The sequence below is a fragment of the Alosa pseudoharengus genome, unplaced genomic scaffold, assembly GCF_046254945.1.
Source record: "Alosa pseudoharengus isolate Yale_2024_CS ecotype anadromous, Long Island Sound unplaced genomic scaffold, YU_APseudo_1.1 YU_APseudo_1.1_scf_5, whole genome shotgun sequence".
Classification (NCBI taxonomy): Eukaryota; Metazoa; Chordata; class Actinopteri; order Clupeiformes; family Clupeidae; genus Alosa; species Alosa pseudoharengus.
Window position 1 is genome coordinate 10,515,959 of NW_027468837.1, and position 23,292 is coordinate 10,539,250.

The following is a 23,292-nucleotide window of genomic DNA, read 5'->3' on the forward strand; positions in this document are numbered from 1 at the left end:
GAGTGTGTGTGTGTGTGTGTGAGTGTGTGTGTGTGTGTGTGTGTGTGTGTATATATATGTCATGTACAGTATATGGGCATACAACACCTGTGTAACTATTTTGAGAAAATGTATGGTCTCTTATTTTAAAACATTTGTATTTTGTGTAGTACCTTCTCTATAGTGCCCCTGACCTTTAAAGGAGAATTCTGGTGATTTTTCACATTCTTAAGATCACCGAGTACTATTGGTACGGAGCTGCAGTGCTACACTCTGGGGGCATGTTCATACATGTGCATGTACAGTATGTATGTGTGTCTGTCTAGGTGTGCGTTCACACAAATGTATATGCAAATGTTGTATGTTTATGTTTGTGTGTCCCCAGCTGCTGATGGGTTCGTGTGTAACCCCCTCTGCTCCTCTGAGGGCTGTTGGGGCCCGGGGCCCGATCAGTGTTTGTCCTGTAAGAACTTCAGCAGAGGCAGAGAGTGCGTGGACGAGTGCAGATCTTTCTTTGGGTGAGCTCCACAGCTTTTAGAGCTCTCTGGTCCTCGCGCTAAAGTAAAAGTAAAGTGACTGGCATTTGGCCGATTATTTTATTCAAAGCGTCACAGACCCACATTCAGCATTCGAACTCGGGTTGACCCATATCCGCCAGTCCACATCCTGCTTATATGAGTCTTTAGATGTCTGTTTGCCACAGGCTGATAAGTGTTAATTATTAAGCTCTAATATTTCTTTCTCTCTCTCTTTGTACCTCTCTATCTGTCTCTCTTTAGTAAGGGCCGTGAGTTTGTTGGACCAAACGGAGAGTGTATGCCTTGCCACCCACAATGTCAAGTTCATGAGGGAGAGCCAACATGCACTGGCCCGGTAAGAACACTCACCGGTATCCTATGCAAGTGCTTCTTTGAAGGACTATGTTTTTAACATTCCATTCAGAACCTTTCCTGGTTTCACCACATTGGAATGGATCAGCCGGAACATTAGAGTGTTGTCGACACAGTCTATCAGACAAACCATTGGTTGACTGCAGTAGACACAAATTGTGTTGACATGAATTTGAGGCTTTCTTCTGCCAATAACCAGAAGAAATACATCGAGAACTATGCAGTTTGTATCATGGTGTAGTTACAGCAGCCGTGGCAGCTGTGGCCTACTGGTTAGGGCTTCGGGCATGTAACCGAAGAGTAGCCGGTTCGATCCCTGACCCAGTAGGAAAAATGTGGGCGGGGAAGTGGTTGAGCACTGCTCTTCTATGCCCACATCCACGGTTGAAGTGCCCTTGAGCAAGACACCTAACCCCTCACTGCTCCCCAAACACCGCTGTAGCAGGCAGCTCACTGCTCCGGGTTAGGATATGTGTTTCACTAATTCAGGGATTGGGATAAATGCAGAGAACAAATTTCCCTCACAGGATCAAAAGGGTATATACTTATACTTAGTTACTTACAGCATGGACCGAGACACTAACAAACACATTGCCTCTATGTGAAATGTGCTATAGAAACAAATATAACTACTATACACAGAACATATTCATACATTTGACCATCCCCCTCTCTCTCTTCTCCTCCCCTCACCCACCTCCGTAGGGAGCTGATGAGTGTGTAGTCTGCGCTAGCCTGAAGGACGGGCCGCACTGTGTGTCGACTTGCCCCAAGGGGGTGATGGGAGATAAGGGCCTCATCTTTAAATACCCCAGCACCCAGAGGAGCTGCGAGCCCTGCGATTCCAACTGCACCCAGGGGTAATTACGAAGCATGTTTACTCGCTAGTCTAGGCAGTGAGGAGAAAAGGGTCAAATGAGTCAGTCAGACTCAGGTCATAGAGTATTTATACATGGATGACTACAGGAAGTAAGCCTGTGTCTGCTGTTCTCTTTCAGATGCACAGGGCCTAAACTAAGCGACTGCCTGGGGAACCAACGGTCGATCTCTTAGTGAGTATCGCCCTCTAGTGGTTGCTTATGGAAGTGAAACTGAAAGAAAAACTGTAGTCATGTGTGTTTTTCAAAGGTTTGTAGTAACAGTGATTCATGTCGTGTGCAGCCTGCCAATCACAGGTATCGTGCTGGGTGTGATAACATCCGTGATGGTGGCTATGGCAGTGTTTCTTGTGGTCATGATTTATCGTCGCAATCAGGCCATCCGACGCAAACGGGCCATGAGGAGATACCTGGAGAGAGGAGAGGTGTGTATGTGTATGTGTGTTCATGTCTGTTCACTTGACCATTAATTACCCCTTTGTAAGTTAGTGTATGCAGTTATAATTGAGTACTCAACATATTTGACAGGATTTAAAGACAGACCATGCCATAGAAATTACACATAAAAATATATGAAAATGCTTTTTAAACTTGAATAATGAAATGCTTTTTGGACTATGTCACCCACCTGCAGAGTTTTGACCCACTGGAGCCAGGGGAGAAAGGTGCTAAAGTTTATGCTCGTGTGCTAAAACCATCTGAGTTACGGAAGATCAAACTTCTGGGCACTGGCGTGTTTGGCTCTGTGAATAAGGTAGCCTACACATGGTATCCAGTCTCAACGCCAAGTTGAAAAGCTTTTCTGTGCATTAGCGTGCAGTACGCTTTGCAGCTGACATCACTGCTAACCTTTGACCCTCACCCACAGGGAATATGGATACCAGAGGGGGACACGGTGAAGCTCCCGGTGGCAATAAAGACCATTAATGACCGCACCGGCAGACAGAGCTTCCATGAGGTCACGGATGTAAGTTTGGCCACACTACTATAAATTACCCACCATCAGCCTACACATAAAGCATGACAATGAAATAGCCTACATAACAATAAAAGTACTCAGGCAGTACCACAACTGTATATGCATCAAAGTTAGCTTTTTGTCCACTTTCTGTGCTGAATGTTTTTGATGAAATGTTGAGTGTGTTGACCACAGATTTGTCAAAGTGAAAAAAGGGTGGTCATGTGATATACTGTAGGCCACACTCTTCCTGTTACCCACATGCCTGACAAAGATCCAGGGTGATCAAAACATTGCTATGTTTTTAAAGTAATAAAGTTTATATTTTTGGAGCAATTGCAGTGTGCAGACCACACTTCTTCCAAAGTGAAAAAAGGGACAATTCTTTAAATATTTGATGGCCAAAAAATGAATCATAATCATGTAATCCTGAGTAGCAGCACTGTGATGTTAACACACCTCTTTGAACTGAATCAACAGCACATGCTGGCAATGGGGAGCTTGGACCACCCTTGCATTGTGAGGCTTTTAGGCATCTGCCCAGGTGCCAGTCTGCAACTGGTTACTCAGCTCTGTCCCCAGGGGTCCTTACTGAAGCACATCAGGCAGCAACGGGACAACCTGAACCCACAAAGACTGCTCAACTGGTGTGTCCAGATTGCCAAGGTAACAGCACTTGTGTTAATGGTTCTTCAGCGTCTTTATGTCTGTGTGTGTATGTGTCTCTCATTAGAGTGTTTATAAATGCACTATACATGTGTTCCTCATCACTTCCTCATTTCTTTCCCAGGGCATGTATTACCTTGAGGAGCAACGAATGGTTCACCGAAATTTGGCAGCCCGAAATGTTCTGCTAAAGAGTGATTACCAGGTCCAGATCACTGATTATGGCATTCCCGATCTCTTGTTTCCAGACGATAAAAAGTACTACCACGAGGCCAAGGTACACCCAACAGCCATCTTGCATAACTCATTATCTCCTTAGTGTTCCATGGAAAGATACATGAGAACTTAAGCTAAGACAATGATCAACAGTATACCTTTTGGAGCAAAAATAAAGAATTCACTATCCACTAAAAGATATATTGTTAAAGATTTCCATGAAAGAAAATTCCTGTCTCTTTCTCATTAAAAAATAAATAAATACATTCTTTATGATTCTGGCTGTTCTCAGACACCTATAAAATGGATGGCCTTAGAGAGCATCTTATTCCGCCGCTACACTCATCAAAGTGATGTCTGGAGCTATGGTAGGTGTTTTTTGTTTTTTGAGTTTTGTGTGTGTGTGTGTGTGTGTGTGTGTGTGTGTGTGTGTAGGCGTGTGTGTGTGAGTGAGTGTGTGTGTGTGTGTGTGTGTGTGTGTGTGTGTGTGTGTGTGTGTGTGTGTGTGTGTGTGTGTGTGTGTGTGTGTGTGTTTTGTTTACATGAGTTTAAGTAAGTAGTTTGTCCCTAACAATTCACACAGGATACTACTGCTGCTTCTAATGCTTTTGACTTGCAGGTGTGACTGTTTGGGAAATGATGTCCTATGGGGCTGAGCCATATGCATCAATGCGACCACAGGAGGTACCAGACCTTCTGGAAAAGGGTGAACGGCTGACCCAGCCACAAATCTGCACCATCGAGGTCTACATGGTCATGGTCAAATGTGAGTCATAACACCTCCAGATGTTTCTCTTCAGGCAGATTGTAACCATGGCCTGTATATGCAAATATGTTCTTGCCCTTAACACTTACTCTTAAAAAAACTCCTCTTTCCTAAAACAGGTTGGATGATTGATGAGAATGTGCGACCCACTTTCAAAGAGCTTGCCAATGACTTTACACGCATGGCAAGAGATCCTGCTCGTTACCTGGTCATTAAGGTAGGAGAATGCACATGTACAACACACTCCACACTCAACACACACATGTACAACACACACTGTACAACAGTGCCTCCATGAAAACCAGCTGTAACACTTTAAAAGCTGAGCAGAACAGCTCTTCTGCCGAGGCCACAATGTAAGGGCTACTGTTTAGCATGATAAACCATAGTACAGAGCCTGTGGTCTTTCTCACCTCCAGGGGGATCACCGTTTGCCTGACCTCTCTCCCGATGAGGCCTACCAAGGAGGGACAGAGATGGACGTCCTCGGGGTTGGACTGGACGACCAGGAGGAGGATATCATGGACGATGCAATAGGGCCAGCTTCCCTGTATCTGTCACCCCCCAGGAGCCAATCCCGCTCTTTTCTTCGGACAGACAGCGTCAGGGTTAGCATCTTGGCCACCAAATTCTCAAAAGCGTGGAATACCAAATGATTGGTCATATATGTAGTCTCTGATTCTTAAAGGAGTATTCCAGCGATTTTTCACATAGATCTCTGTTTCCAGTCCAAGTACTGTTCTGTACTGTACGAGAAAAAAACTAAAAGAAATCGGTTCTACCTAGCTCGAGTTGCTGCAGCCAACAGCTAGAGCTGCCAGGCAGCTACAGTGCTACACTCTGGGGGCATGAACATGGGGGCTCATGAACATGCCCCCAGAGTGTAGCACTGTAGCTGCCTGGCAGTGGAATCGGAAGGAGACTTGTTCAGACTTTCCCACAACACGGAGGCGACCGTTAGGTACAGACCTGTAAAACAGTCTTTAAGCTCCTGGTACACTAAGTTCTTGATGCTTCGTTTTTATGTCTAGGGACCCTATTCATACTACTGCAGAAGTGTGATGCTATTCTGAGAGTTATTAGTGGTTAAAAAATGGCGGTTTGGATACTTTTAGCGATTGGCCCTATATGTTTAGCGATTGGCCCTTAGTACTTGCACTGTTAGCCACTTCGGCTGTAAGCGTTAATGCTGGTCAAACTCATTACTCCTTTAATCAACGTAATCTAGCTCTCAAGGGGGTGTTCGACTCGTTGTCATGGTGAAAAAGACCCTGGGTTCAAATTACTCCGGAATTACACTTTAACATCTGTCCCGAGTTGACTTGAATTACATTGCTGCACCTAGCAAAATCTTTCCAATGTCCATGTGCCACTGTCCCTTATTCTATTCCTATCTTTCTTCATTTCAGGCGGGTCCAAGCCCTCCTGGTTATCTACCCATGACCCCTGGTGGAGATGGTCATAGCCAAGTAAGTGTCGCCAGTTGCCTTGAACTGAAATTGTTTTCACTGTTAGTTCAGTAATATGTGATGTTAAATGTGATGTTAAATGCTTTTCTTGGTAATCTTGACCCTCTCTCTGGCCCACAGGCAGCATGGTCATCCCGTGCTCGGCTAAACTCTGCCCGCACGGTGTCTGAGAGCTCGGAGGGGCGAGGCACCATGGTCGACGTGGAGATACACGAGGACTTCACATGCTCTGGAAGTCTGAGGAGGCCGCGTCATCGCGAAGACAGCGCATACATGTCACAGAGAGACAGCCTATCAGGACAGTTGGACACACCCCTCCCTGACACGCCCTCTCCAAAAACAGATGGGGAGGAGGATCAGAATGGATATGTGCTTCCTGGGCTTATGGACAGTCCTGAGAGAGGTGATTCTTCAACCAATGCAACATAAACGCTTATATGCCTTACATTCACATATGCATGCAGTATATTTTTCATATACAATTTTTAACCTTTTTGCCTCTACATTATCCTTACAGAAGCTCGACTTGCCTCCAGGGAGTACGAATACATGAACAAACAGAGCTTCTTTGGGAGATCAAATCCGGAACGTCGCCGCCGTCTGGCATCTGACAGCAGCTACAAGTCGCCTAGCTCCCGCCACCTAGCCAAAAGGTCATCCATCGAGGGTTCGGAGAGCAGTGGGGCAGTGTCCCAGTTCTCCACGGACGAGTTGAGTCGAAGCGAAGACGAGGAACTCCTGGAGTACGAGGGTGAGTATGTGGACCCAGAGGACGAGGCAGCGGAGTACGAGTACATGGATGTGCGGGGTGGTCGGAGGGTAAACGCGGAGCCTGCTGGCCTCAAATCTGCCTTCCCAAACGCAGGAGCCAGGGTTGAACTCACACCAACCATCGAAAGAGCCTGGTCGGAGGACGACGGAGAGGACGAGTACGTGGAGGAGGACTATGAGTACATGAATAGACAGCCAAAGCTGAAAGGGAGGCTGGCGGGAAAAGCTGGGCAGGACTCACAGAGGCTGAGAGTGGGCAAAGGGGAGGAGTACGAGGACATGGAGTGCCTAAGCGTTGGCCCCGCAGCTGGAGCGGGAGAAGCTGTGGAGTACCAGAACATCCAGAGCGAGGCGTACGAGGAAGAGGGTGCAGCTACGCCCCAGGCTGAGGAAGAGCCAGAGACTCAACAACCTGCCGGAGTTGGCCCATTCATCAGAGTGCGGGCTGGAGTCGGGGTGGGGGACCAGGGCGGGGGGGATCAATCCTTTGACAACCCAGATTATTGGCACAGCAGACTGTACAACAAAGCCAATGCTGTGCGTACATAGATGCAGATATGCGCAAGAGAAACATGTTTTTGTGCTTACATTATAGACACTTTGGACATGTGTGTGTGTGTGTGTGTGTGTGTGTGTGTTTGTGTGTATGTGTGTGAGTGTGTATGTGTGTGTGAGTGTGTGTGTGTGTGTGTGTGTGTGTGTGTGTGTGTGTGTGTGTGCCTGTGTGTGTGTGTGTGTGTGTGTGTGTGTGTTTTACAGAGAGGGAGAGAGCAAATAGCTCAAACAAAGGGAAACCAACGATGAAACGAAAGCTCTTTAAACAAAGTTTACAAATATAGCCAATCAAGTGAATCGATATGTGTTTTTGGCACAAACAGTCTTTGTCAAATCTTGCCACATTGAGCCTGAAATAAAAGCAGTCAACCTTCACGACCCTGGTGTAGGAGGAAGAGACACAGGTAAGAGATTGAGATAGAGGTTTAACCCAGATGGTGATTAAATGTATTCTTTGAGGGAAGAAAGTGCCATATAGTCATTTGGAAAGAGCTTTAAATATGGTTGTAGCCTACAATCTCTACTTAATGTATTATGCAGACAAACGTAGCAATCAGTCCATTTAGCACCACCTAGTGTAGTGCGATCAATTAACCTCTCAGGTTCAAGTTCCTCTTACAGCTTACAGTCTATGTTTACAGTGCATCTGCAAACTGTGGTACAAGTTAGTCAAAATCAACTCAGAGATATTAGAGTTACTCAGAGTTACTGGATTTTCCAGTGACAAGGGGTATTACAATTCATCAAATGCATTTCGCAAACATTTATTTTTCATTGAAACATTGCAAAATTGTCAGTTGCCATTGTAAGGACAGTTGACGACTAGATATGAAGAAACAGTATATAGTTTTTGTATGTCAATAATTATTCAGGGTATCTGTTACGTTTATTCTTGTATGATGTGTCCTGTAGCCTATTGAAAATAACAAATATGCTTTCTTTCTTTTTTGTAACTTTTGAGAGTATTCCCTCTGTGATTCAGATCTGTAATTCATACCTTTAGCCTATAAATTGTCCAGTTAACAAGCTAACTTACTTACTTATCAACACAAATTTTGTATTTTTCCTGCAATAATATCACTTATTGAAGGATCTCAGTGCTTTATTTCTTTTTAAATAAACAAACAAACAAATAAATTTGGGCTTTGTTGACTTTTTGATCCTGTCAGTGCAAAGAGACAAACTAATTCTAGATTGTGGCTGGTTGTGTTAAAGAGTAGGCTGGCTAAATAAGGGTTTATTATGTCTGAATCTTATTTGAAGATATCAAGTGGTCAAAATCGATCTTGCCATTGTTAAGAATATTTTTAGTCCAATGTCTCTGAAATAAATTATATATATATAATATATGATTTTGATGATATGATGATGATGATATATAATATAAATTTTATGATGCAGATACAGACAGTGAACACATGTGTAACACTACTGTTGAAAGAATCTCAGAAGTTTAGGTAGGCCACACTCAGTGTACAGTAGGCCTACAATAAAGAACTACAAAATAAACCATAATGCATTAGGATATATTTGGCGGCACACTAGGTTGTGACGTTTGTGACGGTACGGCACCATATGGGAGGGGCCATGTGGTTGTGGAGGCCGGGCCAAGAGCATCGGTGTAGAGCTTTCAAGCGTGGCTGATCTTGCCGCCCAGGAAGATTGTATAGTAGGTTTCCTGTAAAGCCGCTGTAAAGATGTCTGACGATGAACAGCAAGAACAGACCATCGCCGAAGACTTGGTTGTCACCAAGTATAAAATGGGAGGTGACATTGCCAACCGTAAGTAATGTTATATAGTGAAGGAACTTAGTGTATTGTTTTAGTGAGGTGACCTGTGCCAGCAGTTCTTGGCCTGTCTGGTAATGCTAGCGTTCCCTGTTGAGCTCAACAGCTAGTTAGCAATGGGTTAGCTTCATGTATCCACCATGTGCTGTGATAGGCTTCGCGGCTTATGAACGTGGGCAAACAGTGGGAGGTTAATGGGCCTAGGTTAGCAAATCTTCATCTCAAACCGTCGATACTTGTGTTTTCATGCTGGCATGTAGAGCCAAAGACTTGTCTTTGTGCTTCTTGCTAGTATACGCTCCAGACCGGACCGAACGCCCACCCATGTGCTTCGAATGCAATGTTTTGTGACAAGTCCATATTATGTGTAGCGAGGGAAGCTAATGTGGCTAGCTTTCAAGCTAGCATCATGCTTATCCTTGTCACAGTTGTCAACTGTTGCAGCAGTAGCAAGCTGAAGCTCATGAATTTCATTGCTATTACCAGTTTCTGAGATTTAGATATCTTTATTGCAACAGACGCATTATTGGGACAAGGAGTTTTAAGAGAAATCTGCATACACACACATTGAATTGAGGGAAGAATGACGAGGTTATCGTGGGTTCATTAGTTGGCACAAGTGTACCAGCTATCGATACGTTTGCCACTGAACTTTTCCTGCAAATGAATATTAACGTTGCCTATTTTGTTGAACCAGTGCCAAAGTAATTCATCTAACTTAATAACCTTAATGCTTAGATGTTTCCTACTAGGCAGTAAATTCATCTTTGGTTTGTAACGTTAGCTACTGTCTCGTTTTCAAGTTTTCAATACTGCATGAACTTGGTTGCGGGCTCATCTATGGTGGGCCAGCTACGTTAGACATCATCAGCGGGCATTGTATTTTTGGCTCAGCCAGTCATCTTTATTGGTAATGTTAGGTCCTGGTCTTCTGAGGACTGACCTTGCACAGCTCATAGGCTGATACTAGAGCTGTGACACTGACATAGACTGTAACTGCAACAGGTGCATCGGGGAGTAATTAAAGGCATAATGATATATGGCAGTCCTCTTATTACCTTAACAGACATAGCCTGTTTTTTTAAGCATTCCTTAAGAAAATCTACAAATGAGAAGGCACACTTTTGTATGATTAAAGAAAAGCAACCTGTCTGATGTTGCCTTGAATGTAATTTATTCAATAAAGGTAGGACACACAAAACTGAAAATGCCTGCAGTTTTTACCAGAATGTCTCTATATATCTTCCATTGTGTCCTCTCTGCATCTTTCAGTTTTTGGAGTCTTCTGACCTTGTTCCCTTTGTGTTTCTCTCCCAGAGGCCCTCAAGGTGGTGATTGAGGCGGCGAAACCTGGGGTGTCGGTGCTCAGTTTGTGTGAGAAGGGCGACGCTCACATCATGGCCGAGACTGGCAAGATCTTCAAGAGGGAGAAGGACATGAAGAAAGGTTAGAGCGGTAGTTAGGACATATTAAATTATCAAAAGAAAGGTGTAAGAAAACAATCTCATTCCGTTTTTGAATGTAAACTGGTTTTCAGACATGAAAAAAGCAAATGTGCTTCATCGATGACAGGTGTCTTGAAAGAAAGTGCAACTGAAAGATGACCTTTTGAAGCTTAAGTGCTTTAAAGTTCATTTGCACGGAACTGAACAGGATTTCATGATGAGACTTGCCACAGGCCTTTAAAAAAAAAAAAAAAGTATGAGTACTTTTCATTTTGAGAAAAATGTTTTGCATAACACTACACCCTGTATTGGCAGAAAGCTGCCAGATATTTAGTGCATGTAAGGATAAAGTATATGTGCTTTTAACTTTTGTTTACTTAAATATATTAACAATGTTAATATATTTGGAGAATCCCAGACTGTATTGCGGCTGGAGCTTTGGTTTCCCTGCCAATAGAAAATCTTACTGCGCTCTTTGGAGCGTTCCCTTGTGTATTGAGCCACAGCACCACCTGGAGCACACACACAACATGCCCAAAGACTCTGATTATCTGAGTTTGACATGCCCTCTGGTGCTTGTTTCTCTCGCCCTTCCCTTTTTTCAGGCATTGCGTTCCCCACCTGCGTGTCAGTCAATAACTGTGTATGCCACTTCTCTCCCCTGAAGAGTGACCCTGACTACACGCTAAAAGACGGAGACCTGGTCAAAATGTAGGCACCGCATCTCCAGTAACCCTCCTGCGTGTCTCTGGTCTCTTCCTCCCCCACCCACTCCTTCTGTGCCTCAACTCTTCTCCCCTCCCACCGTGTCCTTGCCTATTGTCCCGTGTGTCTGCTGTGCTGTGCTGTGTCGTGCCGCTCAAGTGTCCATCCCCGGTGTGGTCAGCCTGCTGTCCTGTGTGCTGCCGTCTCATTTCCCCTTCTTATTATAATCCCTCTTTGTCTTGTCCGTTGTCTTCTGTGCTGCCCCTGTGGACTTGTCATTCAAGTTATGAACCAGTAGCTCTGTGCTGTCAGTTGAATTCTTCTGCACTAATGGGTTATATATGTCATCTGTGTTATTCAGTTGGCTAATGTTTCTTGCATCACAATGTTTGTTGAATGCGTTTGCTATTGATTTGGATGCGTTTGCAGTGAAAGTGCCTATATTTACATGCACACAATAATCTGATGAAATTCCGTGGGCCTAGTCTGGTGAGGGCCTTTATTTGATTGTTTAGAGAAATATTCTGAAAAAATCCACTCTACATGTTCCTAGTCTTCTTAAAGGGGAATTTCGGCTATTTTTCATGTAGATCTCCTTTTCTCGAGCTCACCGAATACTGTTGGTACAAGAAAATAAAAGATTGGCTTTACCTAGCTCGTGTTGCTGCAGCCAACAGCTAAAGGAGCCAGGCAGCTACATCGCTACACTCTGGGGGCATGTTCATGATTGTTTTTGTTTTTTTCCGTACCGACAGTACTCTATGACCGTGACAAATAGAGATCTATGTGACATCACCGGAATTCCTCTTTAAAGTTCTAAAGAATTCAGGCGTGGGCCAGGCCATTAGTTCAACGGTCTTTGTTGGGTTCATTTCAGAATATTGGTGTGTATTTAAATGTAGTCACTGTCATTACTTGCCTGAACTGTCCTTAATATGTTGTCATTACTCTCTTCCCTTTATCCCATCACCACATATGGTATCTCCATGTCTTCCCTTCTCATTCTACCTTTTCACATATGGCTTCTGTCACTCTGTCCATTCCGTCACATCTGCCACAGTGACCTCGGAGTCCATGTTGATGGATTCATCTCCAATGTGGCTCACAGCTTTGTCATCGGAGCCAGTAAGGTAAGTCTGCTACACGACACGACACAACCCACCTGCCCGCCTGCAGACATTTTGTGTTCTAACTTCTTGATCGCTCTCCTCTTGGCAACAGGACAACCCTGTTACTGGCAGGAAAGCCGATGTGATCAAAGCTGCCCACTTGTGCGCGGAGGCAGCCCTGCGGCTTGTCAAACCTGGCAACCAGGTAAGCTACTGCATGAAGGCACAGACTACTAACCAGAGAGTGTTCATACTTGGATACAAAGTAGCCTGTGCTCATGTTTTAAAAGGGGGAAGGAAATGGAAGGAAATTATGTTTTTGCTCTAGATGTTTTAATAATTTGGTCCGCTTGTGCTTCACTCAATCAGAACTCTCAGGTGACCGAGGCCTGGAACAAGATCGCTCAGTCATTCAAATGCACTCCTATTGAGGGTGAGTGTGAAACCTGGCGACACGTCATTGAGAGTGCCTTCACACACATACAAACTATATGTGTGGTTAGGGCCTTGTGTAGTTGGAGTTATTTATAGTTTATACCAACCACCACCACATCTTTTTTACCCCCTCAGGCATGCTTTCTCATCAGCTGAAGCAGCATGTCATTGATGGAGAAAAGACCATTATTCAGAACCCAACAGACCAGCAAAGGTATTCATTATCTCAGTTTTTGGAGGTCATGTGTTTGTTTGTCTGTTAGTAGGATGCATTTAGACTTAACCAGTCAATATTCATGAAACTTGGTGGAGGGCTGTTGCATTGGCCGAGTTAAACCCCTTTACCTATTGGAGTTGGTCTAGATCAAGGGTCAGCTCATATTGGTTGTGCATATATTCACTGTTCCATGAGGGAGAGGAACGAAGTACAACACAGATAGTATGAGATCACACCCTCATGTGTGTGGCTGAAGACCCCACTTTTCTCACTTCAAAGGCAAGTAGTTAAAGATTTGTGTGTGTGTGTGTCCACAGGAAGGACCATGAGAAGGCAGAGTTTGAGGTGCATGAGGTGTATGCTGTGGATGTCTTGATCAGCTCAGGAGAAGGAAAGGTATGAGAATTTATTTGTCCACCTTTTACATAAGCTCTTAGTGATAGACTTCTCACAGAATTATGCATTTGGTCGTGGTTAACAAACAGTGTAGCACTTTTAGGCGTTTACAGGCAATCAGTCTGCACTTCCTCCCTTTTAATCTTCATGCATTAGTCTCAATCATGGCACATTGTTTTTTGTCCTTTGCAAAGCGCTTAGAATAGCAATATCACTTGTTTGTAAGGTGCTATATGAAGTTATTTATTTATTTTATGTATTTATTTTAACTCACCTGTCCATCCATTCTTTAGGCAAGAGATGGTGGGCAAAGGACCACCATCTACAAAAGGGACCCTAGCAAGCAGTATGGCCTGAAGATGAAGACCTCCAGAATGTTTTTCAGCGAAGTGGAGCGACGCTTTGATGCAATGCCTTTCACTCTTAGGTAACCCATTGTCAAGTCTTTACTTTTAGAAATGTTCTTGTATTCAGTCAGTCCATCTGTTCATATCCATGTAATGAGTCAAGTGAGACACATATGATGATCTTACTTGTCAGTACCGTGATGAAAATAAACGTCTGATGGTGAATACTAGATGAATTGCAAAGTTATTACAGTCAGAAGTAGATTAACCTGGCAATTTAGAAACAGGAAGGTATTCAGATTTAAAAAGCTGTTCTTAAATGTTAATCTAATAACACAAGACATGGTTGGTAATGGTTATAGGTGTGTTTTCAGTGTAACATTTCGGATGCAAGTCTATGTATTCAAATATGGCTGGGTGTGTTTCGGTCATTTCATAGAAATAATTGGGGCCCTTATTGATCTGTATTTAGCTATATTTTAGATTTTAGTTTTCTTTAGTTTTCTTTGCGTACCTCTTGCCTCATTAGTGTGTCACGTTGTGTTGCAGGGCGTTTGAGGATGAGGGAAAAGCCCGTTTGGGAGTGGTGGAGTGTGCCAAACACGAGCTCCTTCAGCCTTTCAACGTACTCAACGAGAAGGACGGTGAGCTTCTCCTGCCTTTTGTATGTACAGCCTACTGAGCGACTACAGCGGAACCCCTGTATTCGCAGACTGTTTCCGTGATTTCAGTTATTCACAGTTAATCATGACCAAAAATATTGAGTGGATAATTATGAAACTAAACAGTTTATATTTTAAATTTGGAACCACTCTAGTCTGCACAATCATGCTTAACTAATGATGACTTTATATGATCTCATTTCTCATGTACAGTATGTCTGTCCTTGACTTCGTGTGGAGGGGCTAAGACATAGGAAAGAATTGAGGACTGACATAGGATTGATTTACCCCTTGTCATTATTCCATTCAGAATTGAAGGAGAAATCTGTTTTCACAGCTACAGTGCTACACTCTAGGGGCATGTCTGAACTCCCATGTACATGCCCCCAGAGTGTAGCGCTGTAGCTGCCTGGTTACATTAGCTGCTGGCTGTAGAAACTCGAGCTAGGTAAAACTGTTAGTTTTCGGGTTTTTTTTTCTATACCGAGAGTACTCGGAGACCTCTAGAAACGGAGATCTATGTAAAACTTTCCCCCATTCATTCAAGAGCCCTCCCCTTCTGATTATGAGTTATGGATTATGAATTTTGTGCTGAGATCATACCCAATTAAACTTAATACAGCCACAGCAACTTCAAAGATCACTTTACCAAGTGCTTCAGACATGAAAGAAATAATTAGTTTATCAACAAGGATTTTAGCAATGTTAATTCATAACGCTTATGCTCCTGTTACAACGGTAGGCTACCACACTTTTTAATGGCTGTGTCAGGTTGTAGCAAAAGCTACATGTTGCTGTTAAGTTAAATTCTAAACAAACTAGAACATATTTTTTAATTCTGTATGTAAACATGTATGACTACTTTTTGGCCAAATTTTACAGCTTTGAAGTCTATCATCTTAGTGTAAATCGAGTTTAAACGGAGAGAAAAGAAAAGTTACGATTATGCCGGTTCTCCCCTACTCTCGCATTGTAAGCACAAATGAAATGTTGAAACATTGCGCTCCCAAACACGCACGCGAAAGGTCTGGTTTGCTTCATCTTTTGATAAGTTTTGAATCCATGTCATAAGATGATGCCTCACATAACACATCAACATTACACACTATGTGCACACATGTGCAGGCCAATGTTGCACAGATTTTTTTTTTATTATTTTCTTTTTTTTTTTCCAAAAACATTTTTTTTTGCGGTGATGGTAACGAGCTCAGACCTGCGGTAGGTGTCACGTGACCACAGTAATGTGGTTACTGTCCCAGACCTACTATGTTATGAATTAAACTTGATCATGGGCATGTATAAATGGAAAAACAAGTTATGGCATTTGCTACATCTACTATTTGCTACAGTTTCAGCTATCTGCGGACATTACCCTGGAACATAACCCTTATGGAACATAACCCTTGAGGATATGAGAGATCCAAAGCACTCTACATGCATGTGTGTACACACACTAATGCAACAGAAAAAAAGCAAATGCATTCTAATGAATTTTCGTGGTTTCCCTCTCCTAGGTGAGTTTGTGGCCCAGTTCAAGTTCACAGTGCTGCTCATGGCTAATGGGCCCTTGAGAATCACCAGTGGACTCCTCGAGCCAGAACTCTACAAATCAGAACATGAGGTCCAGGATGCTGAGCTCAAGGTGCGTTTTATGTTGTGAAGAACCATCCACCCTGTCTTTTGTAGAGAAGAACTGCCTCATTATGTTGTAATAGAATGGATGAGACAGAGAACTTTAGACGTGTGGGTGTGTGTGTATGTATGTAAAGCACTAAAAGTATGTCCTAATACCCTGGATTATTGTCTAAGGCTGCTTTCTTTTTTTCTCTCAACAGTCTCTGATACAGAGTTCGGCCAGTCGTAAAGCACAAAAGAAGAAGAAGAAGAAGGTGGGTGTCAAACTGTCGTACCAAACAATGCGACCAACAAACAATCATACCATATGATTATACACATATCTTAAGACCCGGTCTTCCCAAACTGTGAGCACCCACCCAAAATGTGGTTACCTGATTTAGGCATGTGGGGAATTAGGAAAGCTTCCACAAATTCTATTAACATTGAGGGCCCAAATTTAGTGGCGATATAAGTAGCAGGAAGCTACATCAAGGCAGGGACTTTGAAATGGACGAGACTTCTTCGGTGAAGTGACATGCAACCAGTGTTAAATTCTGATCTATCTATCTTTTATTAATTAACTTCGGTCTGACTCTGCCCACTTTGTGCTTTGCTCCTGCTCTTGCCACAGTGCACATGTATTGTCGGCAAGATATACTGTGGAACTCGCACCCTGAGATTGTTGTGTACAAAATAATATATTCCTCTCTACTAGGAGAAATGAAAACGCCCTGCATGCACTCCTCCATGTGCAACAAGAGTAGTTGCCAAAACTTCTGTAGCCAAATACCAGATGTACAATTTAATTGAGGGGAAAAAGTGGGCGAAGAACCTGGAGGTTTGTGTGAACAACAGTAGAGGCAAAAAGGCTGATTTTGTGTTTCTACAACACATAACAGGAATAGATTATTTTACAGGTGTTTATCTGGAACATTCAAGTAAAAGAATTAAAAAGTAAAACAATTAAGAACATACCTTGCCACTGGTTATAGAAAGAGGTGGGGCTTAGCCTATTTCTTGTCTTTGAATGCCTAAGATAATAAGTGAGCTGTAGGTTGCAATACATGCAAATGAAAGATCACAATATGATAAATGAAAACAAAGTAGAACGGACATCTTCATTGCTGGTTATTGTTGCACAGTAGGCTACGTTGGGCTTGAATACCTAGTATTGATGATTATCACCCAGATGATGCGTGTCGGGGAGTTCTTTGCCTTCCCATAGTGGCCCTTGCCTCCATTAATTCTGTATAACAGGATACCTCGGCGGTCGTTATCCCTTACATAACGACTGCTGAGGTGTTCCGTTATACGGAATTAATGGATGAGGCAGAGGCTAAGAACTAAAAGGAATAACGGGATACCTGTGAAGTAGATCTGGTAAAAAAAAAAAAAAGTTTAATCACCGTATACCAATGCTCATTGAATGGTAACTATAACAACCACAGTAAACAAGGGTTGAGGCTGGAAGCAGACTTCGCAACAATGGAATCAACTGTAAACAACCTAACTGCCCACTGTTATTACTGTCAGGACCTAAGAAAGTAGTACAACAAACTGAACCGTTTGTTCCTTTTCCGTGTTCTAAAGCAGCGGTCCCCAACCACCGGGCCGCAGGACATTCCTAACCGGGCCGTAGCCTACGACATGAGTTTTAAAAAAAAAATGCATGCAAACTAAACTAAATTTAATATGCAATAATGTCACGTTTTTACATGGCATAGGCCTATATGCAGTTGTTTGATTGCACGCATGTTTGTATTATGCAAGGTCTATTTTCTTACGTCTGTCTGTCCCGCCTTCAAAACTTTTACATACAGTAATTGCCTTCAGCGCTGCGCAGCCTCAGGTCAGTTCACTTCACTTGATCAGTTCTTGGCGAACGGTAGTGTCACACGAAGTTAGCTAAACTGCTAGAATGAACAACAAAAAACAAGCATCTTTAGCAGGTCACTGGCCAGAGTTGCGAGAGCCGCTGCAGAGATTTCTTACAGAAAAAAGTCACCGTTAGCTGCACATTTTAGTGATGAGGATTACCTGTGTGACATATTCGGGTTGCTTAATGACCTCAACCTGTCACTCCAGGGGAGAATGACGACTGTCTTTAAACTGGCAGATAAAGTCGCTGCATTTAAAGTTAAGCTTGATTTGTGGGGACGACGAGTGGACCGGGGTGTATTTGATATGTTCCAAACATTAGTGGGGGTTTTGGCAAACCAATGAGTGGGTCCATAACCCATGTCAATATCCCGAATAGTCCTAACTTGTCAGCGCAGGAGGAAGAGCAGTTGATCGAAATTGCAAATGACTGTGGTCTTAAGAGTGTGTATAAGGAAACCTCTCTGGCGGGTTATTGGATCAAAACCAAAGCAGAATATCCCGAGATAGCCGTAAAAGCGCTGAAAACGTTTCCCACCACGTATCTATGCGAGGCCGGGTTTTTGGCAATGACTGCAACTAAGACCAAATTTGCGCAATCGACTGGACATTTCGAACACACTGAGGGTGTCACTGTCTTCTATCACCCCAGATGGAAGCTTCTTGTTGCAGGGAAACAAGCACAGGGCTCCCACTGATTATATTCATAATGCACGTTTAGTCCCCATCTTTTGCTTTGTGTGTGCTTCACCTCACTATGTGCTGAGTGTGTTTCACTAATTCACGGATTGGGATAAATGCAGAGACCAAATTTCCCTCACGGGATCAAAAGAGCATATATACTTATACCTATACTTATTTTGCGAGAGAGACGCTCATGGCTTTCTCCAATGCTTCATAAGACGCATTCAAAGTTTTGACTTTCAATCCAAGGGCGACATATCGGATGCTTTCAGGACATTTTCTTTTGTTTTAAATTATCCACCTTCATTTAAACGTGAATATGTGCTTGGTAGGCCTAATCAAAAAGACAATAATATGTGACATGCCCATGCCATCTATTGCCTGCTTAGAGGAGTTTATTGGCCGTTTTCAACACCTTTATCGTGCGAGAGGGACGCTCATGGCTTTCCATTTGGTACGTGTCCATAATCGCGGCAAAGCCCACCGCGGCACACATAGCCCATGTTTTGTTCCCATATTTTGTTAAGGCGAGACACTACAGGTGAATAGGGTAAAAAAAATTAATAATAGACATCACCATGAAACTTCCTCAGTTGATTACTTACACAAGCATGAACAAAAAATGTATTACAAGTTTTTGAAATTCAAATGTTTAATTATGCAAATTAGACATTATCTCATTAAATATGCGTGAATTTGCATATATTTTCGGTAGATAGATCTGAACATATGATAAAGCCTGGTACAAAATTATTCTTTCATTTTGTTTGCATACAAGATAAAAATAAAATTACAGAGGGATTTCAGGATATCTGCTTTCATTACCTAGGAAATCAGAATATACTGTCCATAGCCTTAAAAAATCGATTTTTGCCTTATATTTTTGATTAAAATGTCACATAAATCAGGCCAGGAATGATTTATTAACAAATCCCTCTGTAAATATCTTCAGAATACTGCTAAGTGTATATCTGGAAAGTTTGGTGTACATAGGTGCTACATAGGCTGAGATGTTTCTACTGGAAAATGATAAAAACTCAATTTGAGAAAACAGCCTTGGAACACAGCCAAGAGATTCCGTTCTCAGCCTAGACTCGCCTTTGAACTTTCGCGATTGGTTGCGGTTACAAAGGAAGTGTCCATATTTGGATAGCACAACGTCATGCAGGAAAAACAGAGCTTTCCAACGGTACTAAACATGTTATGTTTTGTATCACAGTCGCGGTAGAGTATGAAACGTTAGAAGACTAACTTTTGGTGAATTTAGGAGAAATATACAGGCGCGAGTAGACAAAATGTAATGAAATAAACACCTAAATGTGTAAATCGGGCTTTGTTGTTGTAGTAGTGTGAAAGAATACATGCTAAGGTAGCAAATTAGCCCAAAATCTCGAAATTGACCAGTGCATGAAAAAACGATGTTTTCACCTGCCGTGTCTCGCCTTAAGCATGTTCACACTTATAGATGTAGCTTCAAGTTGTTCAATATTCATACTTCATATTGTTCAATTTTCACTTCTTGAAGTTCACGTTTTTCACAAGAGATCGTTACCTTCACTGTTCCTACATAACTGGAGCTAGTTCTTTTCAAGTTATGCATACACAACACATATGGAACATGGAACCCCCGAACCCCCCCCCCCCGGTCCGTGAAAAAAAAAATAGGAATCAAACCGGTCCATGGTACATAAAAGGTTGGGGACCCCTGTTCTAAAGGGCTTGAATGCCTAATATTGATGATTATCACCCAGACGCTGTGCGTTGGGGAATTCTTTTCCTCCCCCTCATACATTAATTCTGTACATGTAACCAGCCCAGCACCAAACTCTGCGCACGGTAAACAGTATATATATTTGTAAAAAAAATTTGTAAAAGCTCCTGTTAAAAAACAAACCAGATTTTGTTCAAATTTACTTACTTATCGCTACTTACAAATGTAAGGTTTATCATCAATCAAATATTATTCTGAAGTATTAAAAACATCTTTGTTTTCGAATTTTCGAGCGGAAATTGTGTATGGATCTATAATTTGACGCATAATATAATCTTCTGTTTTTCTTCTCTCTGGTTTATAGGCTTCCAAGACGGCGGAGAATGCCACTGGTCAGCCAGCCGAGAACGAGGTTGCAGAATAGATCAACAACCAACAAACAAAAAAAAAACACTGACACCCATGCACACGTACAGTTTCAGACATGCACACACCCAAAAGTACAGAAACTACAGAGAGAAAAAAATACCCCCATCCCCAGTTGCTTATCTCATTAGGAGCCAGTGTACCTTTCTAGTGACTAGCCCCTCACAAAATATGTGTGTGAGATTGACAGCTGGCCTATTGTGATGCCCCAGAAATGCCTTGAGTTGTCTATTAGACAACCTTTTGTCATATTCAGTCACATTAGACATGCAAGGCAACCTCTTAGATTTCAACAATTTCATATCCTGTTTGGTACATTCTTTGCAAAAACCCATTTTGAACGGAAACTGGAACTATGCCTTTTTTCACATGCAATTAATAAAAAAAAAAAAAGGAAAAATGTCAAAATAAGGTGTCCATGCGCAATTCTTTGTTAGAGTTGCGCTTTCCAGCATACTAAAAAGAATGAGATATATCGTCATACAAAATTTAAGCAAAAGTTTGTCCCCCATAAACACCAAGTGTGATGGGCTATTTATAGTTGTACCTTTATCACTTTGGCTTTGATCAAGTTGCAATAATTAACCCTTAACATACTCTGCAAGAACCAGTCTAACTTCGAGAGAGTAAATGAAGTGTTTGTAAAACCAACATTTCTACTTTGGTGTTTCTTTGAATGGAAAGTAGAGTATGAATCTATCCTTCTATCTTTTCCTCTAGCACTTCTTAAGAACGTACACCTTTCCATTGGGGCATTAGAATAGGAATTCCAGAGAAGGAACTCTGAATTCCTGCACACTTGTCTTGTCAGGTAGTTAGTTAGATTGGAGGACCACAAGATGGGGAACTTTTGGGGTTATCCCAGTACTGCCATCCCTTTCCCTTTTTCCTCCAGGAGCTTGCTTGACCTCTTTCACACGGTCATTTTGATGAAAGCTTACCCATTATAGCACTCCAAAATTAAACAGATGGTAAATCCCTATTCTTTTATTTTTTGGTTGTTTATGATCCCCTACTACCATTTATTCCAAGTGAAATACCCCCCCAGAAATGTTTTCTATATAATTGGATTACATTTCCCTACACGTACTGTACATACACAGCATTGGTGTTGTATCATCTGAACCTCTTTGAAGCGTACATCAACCTGATTGAGGAAGGGGAATGAATTTCAAGGTTTTATGTTTTACAGTTGTTTCATTCCTAGTGAAATGGATTGGTGTCCAGAGCTTTTGATATACAGGTGGCTTGAGTACAAGGTGTGATGAGATTGGTGACATCTTGTTTTTGTAGGAAGCCCAAACCCATGGGACTGTTTTACAACTAATGAAAATAAAGTAACCTTTGATTATGTTTTTATTAATGGTTGTGCAGTTATTAATTATTGTTGTATGAAAACAAAATTGCAATTATCAATTATGTATACATTTCAACATTGATTTTACTGTGGGAGTGTTACAAAAAGAAAAAGGCTCAGAAGGTTGGCCCAGTAGCATGCACATAACATTCAGAAGTGGAGAAAATATTTCAAACCAGTTGACATGCCAGGTGGAATTCACAGGGCGAAAAAAATAACCAGAAGGTAAAACTAGATGTTAAAGGAGACTAACAAATATTGCTTAGAGTGCATAATAATGTGATCGTCGTGGAACATAAAATGGCATACAGGTGCATCTCAAAAAAATGAAAATATCATGGAAAAGTCCATTGCCCTGCACAGACTGATAGGTTACAGGCTCAGGAAACTTGCTAGTGTTTTGACTTAATTAGCTGATGAGCGCTCATCTTTCGTCAACATTTCTGTATTATAAATTCTTAACTCTATTTTGATATTATGGATTTCCATGAGCTGTAAACCATAATTATCAAGATTAAACAAAAAAAGGCTTGACATGTTTCACTTTATGTGTAATGAATCTAAGTATAAGTATATATACTCTCTTGATCCTGTGAGGGAAATTTGGTCTCTGCATTTATCCCAATCCGTGAATTAGTGAAACACACTCAGCACACACTGAGGTGAAGCACACTAATCTTGGCGCAGTGAGCTGCCTGCAACAACAGCATCACTCGGGGAGCAGTGAGGGGTTAGGAGTGTGTCGGGGTTCGAACCGGCAACCCTCCGGTTACAAGTCCGAAGCCCCAGATGATATGAAAGTTTTACTTTGATGCAAAATTACAGAAAAAAAAGAGCTTTTCCATTATTATTTTTGTAAGATGCACCTGAACATAACTAAAGAAATACAGTGCTGTTTGGTTTCATGGGAGTCTTCTGTTGTGGCCCTCTGTCAGGCAGCTTCAAGACACAATCTAAGACAAAAAAAAAAACATCTTATCAGTCACACATGTGAAGAGGTACAATAACAGTCTTGTAGCATATTAAAAACCATAAACCTTCCTATGTATGTATTTCATTTTAGTGGGTATAAAAATGTGTGTGTGTGTGTGTGTGTGGGGGGGGGGGGGGGGGGGGTTGAAAAAGGGTGATGAACAAATGTATTACCTGACACTCCAGCCACAGGTAGAGTGTGGCCACAGTAGCCACCAATAGGACTACTATGTCAGTCCGATTTGTCCCACAGCGGCTAGCTGGCTTTGGAGTCCTCCTACCTGCTGAATTCTGATCTGTAAAAAACTGGAAGGTTAACATGTGAATATGTCCATAAGATGTTTGAATACTGCATGAATGACAAGTATTGATACTGTACAAACTGTATTATGGAC

General features: G+C 42.2%; 2 protein-coding genes across 5 annotated transcripts in view; both read left to right on the top strand.

The window, feature by feature from the left end:
• Positions 1-8,285, top strand: part of erbb3a (erb-b2 receptor tyrosine kinase 3a) — a 24,371-nt gene extending 16,086 nt beyond the window's left edge. For all 4 annotated transcript variants that reach the window (XM_076268974.1, XM_076268975.1, XM_076268976.1 and 1 more), the window contains 16 exons: positions 365-497; positions 759-852; positions 1,575-1,729; positions 1,868-1,921; positions 2,031-2,172; positions 2,382-2,501; positions 2,616-2,714; positions 3,186-3,371; positions 3,496-3,648; positions 3,880-3,955; positions 4,207-4,353; positions 4,473-4,570; positions 4,773-4,961; positions 5,763-5,822; positions 5,943-6,225; positions 6,340-8,285. In XM_076268974.1, the coding sequence (XP_076125089.1) occupies positions 365-497; positions 759-852; positions 1,575-1,729; positions 1,868-1,921; positions 2,031-2,172; positions 2,382-2,501; positions 2,616-2,714; positions 3,186-3,371; positions 3,496-3,648; positions 3,880-3,955; positions 4,207-4,353; positions 4,473-4,570; positions 4,773-4,961; positions 5,763-5,822; positions 5,943-6,225; positions 6,340-7,142 (2,792 nt within the window). In that variant the 3' untranslated portion in view covers positions 7,143-8,285. The remainder of the gene's footprint in view (positions 1-364; positions 498-758; positions 853-1,574; positions 1,730-1,867; positions 1,922-2,030; positions 2,173-2,381; positions 2,502-2,615; positions 2,715-3,185; positions 3,372-3,495; positions 3,649-3,879; positions 3,956-4,206; positions 4,354-4,472; positions 4,571-4,772; positions 4,962-5,762; positions 5,823-5,942; positions 6,226-6,339) is intronic.
• Positions 8,286-8,767: 482 nt separating this feature from the next.
• On the top strand, positions 8,768-21,931 carry LOC143103612 (proliferation-associated protein 2G4). The gene is made up of 13 exons (XM_076267339.1): positions 8,768-8,930; positions 10,254-10,382; positions 10,987-11,092; positions 12,147-12,216; positions 12,308-12,400; positions 12,565-12,628; positions 12,766-12,844; positions 13,165-13,243; positions 13,537-13,670; positions 14,140-14,234; positions 15,767-15,894; positions 16,088-16,141; positions 20,507-21,931. Exons 1-13 carry the CDS (start codon positions 8,846-8,848, stop codon positions 20,564-20,566), a joined length of 1,176 nt encoding a protein of 391 aa, XP_076123454.1. The 5' UTR covers positions 8,768-8,845; the 3' UTR covers positions 20,567-21,931.
• The last annotated feature ends 1,361 nt before the right edge of the window (positions 21,932-23,292 follow it).